Source organism: Fragaria vesca, linkage group LG4 (assembly GCF_000184155.1).
Source record: "Fragaria vesca subsp. vesca linkage group LG4, FraVesHawaii_1.0, whole genome shotgun sequence".
NCBI classification, from domain to species: Eukaryota; Viridiplantae; Streptophyta; class Magnoliopsida; order Rosales; family Rosaceae; genus Fragaria; species Fragaria vesca.
The window spans coordinates 11,438,065-11,447,220 of NC_020494.1; the positions used below are offsets into that span (position 1 = coordinate 11,438,065).

The 9,156-nt window shown below is 40.7% G+C and overlaps 1 protein-coding gene across 1 annotated transcript; it reads left to right on the forward strand.

Moving 5' to 3' along the window:
• The first annotated feature begins 1,246 nt into the window (after nucleotides 1–1,246).
• Nucleotides 1,247–7,346, forward strand: LOC101293584 (condensin-2 complex subunit D3-like). Its single transcript, XM_004298084.1, has 9 exons — nucleotides 1,247–2,743; nucleotides 3,376–4,059; nucleotides 4,626–5,120; nucleotides 5,461–5,552; nucleotides 5,648–5,735; nucleotides 5,830–5,944; nucleotides 6,045–6,171; nucleotides 6,252–6,426; nucleotides 6,645–7,346. Exons 1-9 carry the CDS (start codon nucleotides 1,247–1,249, stop codon nucleotides 7,344–7,346), a joined length of 3,975 nt encoding a protein of 1,324 aa, XP_004298132.1.
• Nucleotides 7,347–9,156: the final 1,810 nt, after the last annotated feature.

The following is a 9,156-nucleotide window of genomic DNA, read 5'->3' on the forward strand; positions in this document are numbered from 1 at the left end:
TTTTTGTTTTAATCTCAGCTATCAAAGTCCATTAAAAACATATCTAACGGTTTGGGCCTATTCCTAGAAATGACAAAAAAAGGATCCCTCAATAGAAAGGCCATGTATACACACACACACACACACACACACATGCCCGTTCGAGAGTGAACGTCCGCAAACTTGTAAAAGTGAGTATGAGTCGCCTGCGGCCATCTTCTCGTCCCAATCAGGCGCTAACAGTGGTGCGGCTCTTGCTAGACGGAGACCACACCTCCATCTTGAGCTTCGTTCTTGCCGGCGGACTCGCCGGCTATGAGTTTATTGTGGACCTTGATGGTTCGTGAAGTTTCGCCGGCCAGACCTTCAATCTCGGTCAGATTGGCTTTCATCTTCACTGCGACGCCTTCTAGGTTGCCCAAGTCTCTGTCTGGGAAGAGAAGAGTAGCTGTTGGCGCTTGAATTAGGCTGGGAGGAGAGACGTCCGCACTTTTTCTGGTTTGCGAACGTCTACTTCTGAACGGCTTCGTGTGTGTGTTTATATATATATATATATATATATATATATTTTTTATCCAGAGTGAAGCTTTGCTTTGAAATTAAAGTGTGAAGTTCCTTATTTGACTCACTTTTCGGTTATATTTCAACATCTTCACCGTTCAGTTTGTATAACCTAATGCATAGATCACTTATGCAAAGTTTCATCAAATTTGAAGATCGTTTGGGTCTTCGTAATCGTTATTTATACAAACAGTTCTGGTTAAACAGGTTTATGGTCTGTTCATTGATTTAATCTGCTAATTGAGTACCTTAATGATCGTCAAATCAGATGAAACTTGACATGAATGATCTATAGATTAGTATCAATAACTGAGCGATGTAGATGTAGAACTATGACTGAAAAATAAGTGAAATAAAGAACTTCAAAATCTTCACAAATGATCCACATCAATCATTACAATATATATGACCGTTCATGAATTATAGAAGCGGAATTTGAATACATAGCGGCTGCGATCTAACACAAAAAGAAATTAAAATTATATAATGTAAACTACCACTATACCCTTACACGCAATAGAAAATAAAATTTCAAATACCGTTGCAACCCCTTTAGCCTCGGAAATAAGAACAAAGACTGTGGGTGCAAATGTAATTAACACTGTAAAAAGCGGGAAAACCCAATATTTAAAAAATCCAGATAGAGAGGAGGAAGCCCTTTTTCACCTGAAAAGTCACAACCAAATCTCAAACCCCAAATGCAGCAATGGACGAATCCATAGCCCGAATAGTCACAGAGCTCGAAGACCTCCGCCACCTCGAAAACCCCGCCAACACCCAAACCCAACCCATCTCCGATTCCACTCTCTCCGATCTCCAAACCCTCCTCGACGCCGCCGCCGACGAAAATGACCCCGAAAACCCCATGGACCGCTTCTCCGACGAGCTCGCCTCCAAGTCCCTCTCCCTCACCAGCCTCGTCCGCCCGATCTCCGCCGCCATGGACTCCGGCCCGGCCCATTTCACCCTCGCCGCCTCCAAGCTCTACCTCTCCCTCCTCCTCTCCCCCAATTCCCCCGTCTGCACTCTCTTCACTCCCATGGCGTTCTTCTCTCTCCTCCAGTCGATTCGCCGCTCGCTGAAGCACCGCCGCGCCGAGCCGGGCGAGCCGGGCTCTGGGTCCGGTGGCGCCAAGAAGCGAAAGGCGCGTGGCAAAGGTAAGGGTTTGAGGAACAGCGAGGATTGTGAGAGCGAAGAGAGAGAGTTTGATGTTAGGGTTTTGTTTTCGGTGCTTGAGAAATTGGAATTGGTGATGGATTTTGTTCATTTGGAGCGGTTTCCGGATAGCTTGAAGTCGCTGGTTCAAACCGTGGCGGAGATTCCAGGGATGGGGTTTGATGTGTGCGGCAATTCTGGTAGTTTTAACAAATTGACTGGTTTGTGCTCCAGGGTTTTGCTTAAGGTGTTTGAGCTGGAGCATGGAGACCATGCTAATATTGCGGCTGAGGTGTTCAAATCATTGACGCCGATGATTCTTCAGCATAAATCACAGGTTCGGATATTCGCGTTGAGTTTTGTGGGGAATCAGATGATGAATGTGGCTAGGAATCTTCAGGGGGTGAAGAAAGCAATGGTGAATTTCCTGTGGTACTTGGTCCACAAGGCGCCGGATAAGTCTGAGCCTAGGGCTTTGGCGGTCGAGTCTATAATGGAGATTGTTAGAGTTATGGAGGTTGAGGAGCAAGTTGGGTTTGTGGAGTATGTGGTGAAGATGACTCAAGGGAAGGCTAGGTTGAGGCTTTTGGCTGTTGACCTTATTCTGGTGCTGGTTACTTCTTTGAGAGGTGTGATGGGTCTGAATTCGGAGAGTGAGGTTAGGGATTCGTTGGGTTGGAAATGCTTGGAGGCTTTGATTCAGCGATGTTCGGATGCAATGGCTGGGATTCGTGCTCGTGGTTTGTCGAATTTGTCACAGCTGGTTGGCTTCTTGTCAGGTGATGATAGGAGCCGGACTGTGTTGAAAGAGGTTATGGGGTTTGGTGATGAAATGGATGAAAGGCAGGAGGGTTGGATGAATGAGATTTTGAGGGCAAGGTGTATGGATGAGAAGGCAGCTGTAAGGAAGGCTGCACTTCTTTTGGTTACCAAGTTGATGGCTATTCTTGGTAGTGGTTTTGATAGAGCCTTGATCAAGACTATGGGCATGGCTTGTTCTGATCCACTTGTTAGCATTCGCAAAGCGGCAATTTCAGCTCTTTCAGTGGTAAGTTCCATATCTTTCTTCATTAGTAGTTCTTCAAACTGTTGTTCTAGTTGCAGTTAGTATTTTTGAATTTTAATGGCTTTGTATATGTTGTGTGAAGTTAGACAATATGGTATCTGTGATTTGTAATGCTTTCTACAATTTGGCATTGTATGGGTTTTGCCACTTGTCTTGATTTAAGTACTACCATGCTAACTTCGTCCCTTCATTCCAAGCTAAGAAAGTCTTTTACAGTCCAACCACCTGGAATAGAAACCTGATTCCACTTTGGTTTTCGTGTTCAGAAACAGTTTCAGAATGATTATTTTTAGTAGAAAAATTTCAGATTATATTTTGAACATAAGCACATATGCATTTTTGAAATTTGAATTAAATTCGTTTTAACATTCTTTTAGTATCGACACTTTTCTGAGGCAAAAGATAGTGCAGTAGATTCTGAGATCTAATGGTTTCAACCTGATATAATTAAACATAAGCTTGATATATTCCTTAAACTGTCTTTTCATACCATGAAAAATGATAAGTTATCCTAAATAATGTCTCAGAGTTGGTATTTCTTCTATTTGAGTAGTGCGCATAGCTGAGCTAATGGTGCAATTCCTGATCTCATATTATTTGGATTGACCTTGTAGGCTTTTAGAACATTCCTGGATAATAGCGTGGCTATTGAGTGGCTACATTCTGTTCCAGCTTTAATAAGTGATAATGAGTCTAGCATTCAAGAAGAATGTGAAAACTTGTTTGTAGAGCTTGTTCTAGAACGGGTTTCTACAGTTGGTTCTGAAATCAATACTGGCTCAGTACTTCCTGAAGGAGAATTAGGCCTTCTGAAGGAGATTTGCAATGGAGAAGTGGCACCTTGGGTGAAGAAAATTTGCACAAACTTGGGAAAGAAGAATCGACTGAAGCACAAATATGCTACTGCACTTCAGAGTATTATAAGGACATCTGAGTCTCTCTGGCTCAATCAATCCATGCCTATAGAGAAATGGACAGCCCCACCAGGTTCTTGGTTTCTTCTGTCAGAGTTGTCAGCATACCTTGCCAAAGCAGTTGAATGGGAGTTTCTCCGTCATCATTGGCAGCTCTTTGACAAGCATGGAGTGGGAGGGGAGATTCAGAGTCCCCTTCCACAAGGGTGTGCACATGAAGAGGGAGGGCGTTTACAATCCAATTCTGTTGCTTGGGCTGGGGATCGTGTTTTTCTTTTACAGACTATTTCTAATGTTTCCATTGAGCTGCCTTCTGAAGTTGGTGCAGAGTTAGCTCATGACTTGCTTAGAAGAATTCAAAATTTTAACATGCATTCAACAGAGGTACACATTATCTGGTTTCAGCAATTTGTTATTAAAAACTGATATTTTTTTCATACATCCTGCAAACTCCTGGAAGGATGAAGTATGCAACTTACTGAGCGTCACTGATCAATTTGGACTTATCTGGAGTGAGAGAGAGAGAGAGAGAGATAAACATGCTCAATATGTTTATTCACTCTTTCATATATGTATTCAATTATACCTAAATCAACTCTAGTCTTCAAATTTTCATTTTAATGAACCTAGAAAACTGTGCTATTATAACTCCAGGAAAGGTTACTCCTGGTTTCATGACTGATTACAAGGATGAATAGCAAGTACATGGCTCCATTAATTCACCTTATGATTTGCAATAAGCTGATGTTTACATTTCTCTGGAAGACTCAGTTGGTAAAGAACTTGTGGAAGTGTCAAATAGCTTGAGATAAATGCAAATTGTCTTGTGTGGTAGTTTATCCATTAATGTAATATCTTAGTTCTCCCCCTTCCCTCTCTCCCCATTTCTCTATTATCTCATAGGAGTTTTATTTATTTATTTATAAATCAGTTGGTTTATTTGATGACAGGTTAATGCTCATGTAAAAGCATTCAGAACATTGTGCAAGCGGAAGGTTCCAGATCCGGAAGCGGCTGATGCACTTGTTAAAAAATGCGTACATGAGATTGCTTCAAAAGCTTCCAATATTTTAGGTAATTATATATCCAAGGAGTCAGAAACAACCAGAAAAGGTGGCTTCTTTACACCACCTATTAGTGGGAGTAAAATGGGCAAGAGAGCCATAACGATGTCCAAGTCTTTGTCAAAAGTAGTGACAGCAGTCTACACAATTGGGTCTTTGGTTATTATTTGTCCATCTGCTGATATGAGGGGCATCATTGATCTACTATATACCGTCATCACATCTGGGAATTCGGATCCAAAAGTCAATAAAGTATCAAGCTCTACTATCTCTCTGAAGCATACAGCACCTTCTTTGTACATTCAAGCATGGTTGACTCTGGGGAAGATTTGCCTTACAGATGAAAAAACTGCAAAGAAGTATATTCCTCTCTTTGTGCAGGTTTGATCTTGGTCTTGGCATTTATTATGTTTGCACTTCTCAATATTTTTCAAAACTATTGTTATTGCACTTGACATGGTCCAGGGAACATTCACACATTGGACCAGCTTTGCAAATCGCCTTAAGGATTAGAGCATTGAATCAAAAGTTAAAATTGGAAAAAAGAATAAAAAATCAGAGATCATTGTGATTAAGCTAGTTTTTCATCTGCAATATGCTTATGTATGCGTGTGCTGGCTCTAGTATGTCAGCCGGGCAAATTTATTTTTTTGTTCTTTAAATACTTTGCTTCTTCTGTGTAGATATCATTTGAGTTCCTAATCTTTCAGGACTTTTATAGGAACTTGAAAAGAGTGATTGTGCAGCCCTTCGCAACAATCTGGTAGTTGTGATGGCAGATTTTTGCATTCGTCATACTTCTTTGGTTGATAGGTAAGAACTGTAAAACTGTAATTCAGAATGAAGACTTAAAGTTGAATTATACCTTGCTTTATATGTTTCTAAATAGCTTTTGTTGAAGTCAACAGTTACATACCAAGGATCACAAAATGCCTCCGTGATCCATGTGAACTTGTAAGAAGGCAGACATTTATACTTCTCTCAAGATTGTTGCAGGTATATGTTGGTCTTACACCATACATTTTCATTTTGATGGTTAAGAACCAGTTGGATAATTTTTATTTATTTATTTATTTTTTCAATCTTTCAGAGGGATTATGTGAAGTGGAGAGGAGTTCTTTTTCTTAGATTTCTCTTGTCACTTGTTGATGAGTCAGAAAAGATAAAGCAGCTTGCCAATTTTCTCTTCAGCAATATTTTGAAAGGTTTACAAGCTTTTCTCTTGCTATCACATCTAAAAATTGTGAAGTTGGTGTTCTGTCTTCGAGATTTGACGGTGATTCTTTTTTCTATTTCTTGTTTTAGCTAAGGCGCCTCTTCTCGGATACAATAGTTTTGTAGAAGCAATATTTGTTCTAAATGACTGCCGTGCCCACAAGGGACACGCTGGTGGTCATGGTTCACGAGCAGAGAGCCGCCTTTTTTCCATCAGGTAGGTGTGTGTAATTCTTGAAAGGTTAAGCAGCTTTGCAAATGAAACCAGCTTTTATATCTAGTTTATCTTGTCTCCAGGGGAAATGATGAAACTTCGAGGTCTAGAAGAATGCATATATATGTTTCTTTGCTCAAACAAATGGCTCCAGAGCACTTATTGCAAACGTTTGTAAAGTTATGTACGGAAATCCTTGCGGCAGCATCTGATGGCATGCTCAATCTAGATGATATTACTGGGCAGTCTGTTTTGCAGGTAATTTGCCTCATGATGTACACAAGTACCCTATTGTATCTGTCTGTTTGCAGAAGTACCGTCCGTTAAATTGACGAGTTTCTGGTACCCAATAGAACTAGTTTAAAAATCTGTGCTTTCGATCATATTTCTTTTTCTAGTCTTTATAGCATGTATGTTTAATGAATTTCTGTTTGTTAGTTGCCTTGTTAAATATGTTATTGATAATTGTGTTGCAGGATGCTTTCCAAATCATTGCCTGCAAAGAAATCAGAATACCATCCAATCGTGGGTTATCATCTGATGCTGGAGATATTGATGAAGAAGGTGCTGATAATGGTGGAGCAGCTGCTAAGGGAAGGGCAATAACTCAAGCACTCAAAAAGGGCCTCATCCAAAGCACAATACCCATTTTTATAGAACTGAAACGGCTATTGGAAAGCAAAAACAGCCCCCTCATAGGCTCCCTCATGGAATGCCTCCGCATCATCCTCAAGGATTACAGAAATGAGATCGAAGATATATTAGTTGCTGATAAGCAGCTCCAGAAAGAGCTGATATATGACATGCAGAAGTACGAAAAGGCAAAGACCAAGTCTACTGCAGCTGAGACTGTAGCCACCCATCAAAGAACAGTTAGCTTTCACTCTCCCGGCATATCCAAGATAGCAAGCGTGAGACAGGCGCATAACAAATCCATTGGCAGATTGCAAGGCGACGTAAGATTGGCTTCGGCAATGGGAGATGTAGCTGCTGAAGCCGTAGCAAGGTCAGTGCTCAAGGACATGAACAAGGGTAGACAGACACCACCTCTCAGCGCTTTAAGCGTACCTAAACTCAAGACCTGCGAGGGAGGACAAACCTCTCGAAGTGGTGTGCCGTTAAATGTATTGGAATCTGTAAGAAGACGACAGAATTTTGACTTTGTTGAAGAGAACTAGAATAAGGCTCAGAAAGTCAGAAAACAGGAAAATCTCACCATGAAAGAAGCTGATTTTATTAGCTTATTAGGCACCTGATGTAAATATGTTTATATCACTAGTTCACTACCACCATAAATGAAAGTTATTATTTAACTTCTCTGTTTTCTTCTCTGTTTTATAGTTCATTGATCATGTATTTTAATGATCGAAATTTATATCCTTGTATTCACAATTATCAAACCTAAAAGTAAGATTCTGATTCTGTCGTAAACTAAATCATTACATGTTAATGCACACATCGTTACAATATATATTATGCACGTGCTATTACTACCTAACTACAAAATTATTATTATTATTATTTTTGAAAAGGGATTATACATTATTATACATAATTTGTTTGCAAATTATACAGTATTTTGTTTGCAGATTCTCAGCCAATATACATAATTTCACCATATATAAGAAAATGCCCATTTAATACTAATTTAAACCCCTCATTTCCTATTCCAATGACAATCTTTTTCATTAGCCCATTTCAATATAAGGTAACATTTTTTATGCCTAAATACACAAATAAGGTAACTTTTTTTATACACAAATGCACAAATCTTTACTAAAGTCTTAACAAACCATATTATTTTAAGACTATTTTGCTCTCACCCCTTAAACATGCATAGAAAGAGAGAAAATGAAAGAGAGAATACTTGGCCGGAATCTCACCGGACTCTGGTCACCGGCCGCCGGTCGCCGAACTCCGGTCACCGGAATTTCCCCGATCGCGGGACTCTGGTCACCGGAATTTCCCCAGTAACTAGTTACTGACCCCCAATAACTAGTTACTGACCAATTAATGACCCTTAATAACTAGTTACTCACCCCTAGTAACCAGTTACTGACCCCTAGTAACCAGTTACTGACCCCTAATAATTGTGTTACTGACCCCTAATAATCGTGTTACTAACCTCTAATAATCAGTTACTGACCCTTAATAATCAACTTATTTCAGTTTAATGTAATAGAAAAAAAGATTTACCAGAAAATAATCGAATTACTGACCTTAATAATCGAGTTACTGACCCCAATAACTTTTAGTTTTCAGTTACTGACACCCAATAATCACTTTGTTTTCAGTTACTGACACCCAGTAATCACCCAATAATCACTTACTGACCCTCAATAATCAGGTTACAAACCTCAAATAATAACTTACTGGCCTCAATAATCACTTATCAATCCTCAATAATCACTTACTGACTCCAATATTCAAATGTAAGGATAAAAAAAATAAAAATAAACTAACTAACTTGAATTGGACACCCACATTTCTTCTTTGGGCACCCACCTTCCCCAACGGTGAGCACAACGACCTCCTCCACCGACCCCGGCGCACGCCGGCAAGCAACAACCTTCCCCAGCCACAATCTAGCCCGGATCGAACTACAGCATAGCCCTAGCCCCGAGCGCGCCCCGGCAACACCATCATCGATCTCGGCACGAACCCAGCCCCGACGTCGACGAGTTCAGAGGAGCGGCGGAGTAGGAAACCGAGGAGGGAGACTACAATGGAGGAGGAGAAAGAGACCGCGCATACCGCCAAAGATGACCGGAGACTCAAAAACAGAGACGTCGACGAGTTCATAGGAGCGGCGGAGTAGGAAACCGAGGAGGGAGACGACAATGGAGGAGGAGAAGAGAATGGATGAGCCAGCAGGCTCTCGCCGTGAGTGAGCAACTGAGACGAGGCCGGAGAAGCTTTAAGAAGCATGGTGATGAATTCTCAGAGGAAAACGAGGAGAGAGAGAGAGAGAGAGAGAGAGAGAGAGAG

Bases quoted from the DNA above. Each gene is read 5' to 3' on its own strand.
- LOC101293584 (XM_004298084.1), top strand. From the start codon at position 1,247: ATGGACGAATCCATAGCCCGAATAGTCACAGAGCTCGAAGACCTCCGC. The intron at 2,744-3,375 runs GTAAGTTCCATA...TTGACCTTGTAG, and splicing joins CAATTTCAGCTCTTTCAGTG to GCTTTTAGAACATTCCTGGA. The intron at 4,060-4,625 runs GTACACATTATC...ATTTGATGACAG, and splicing joins TTAACATGCATTCAACAGAG to GTTAATGCTCATGTAAAAGC.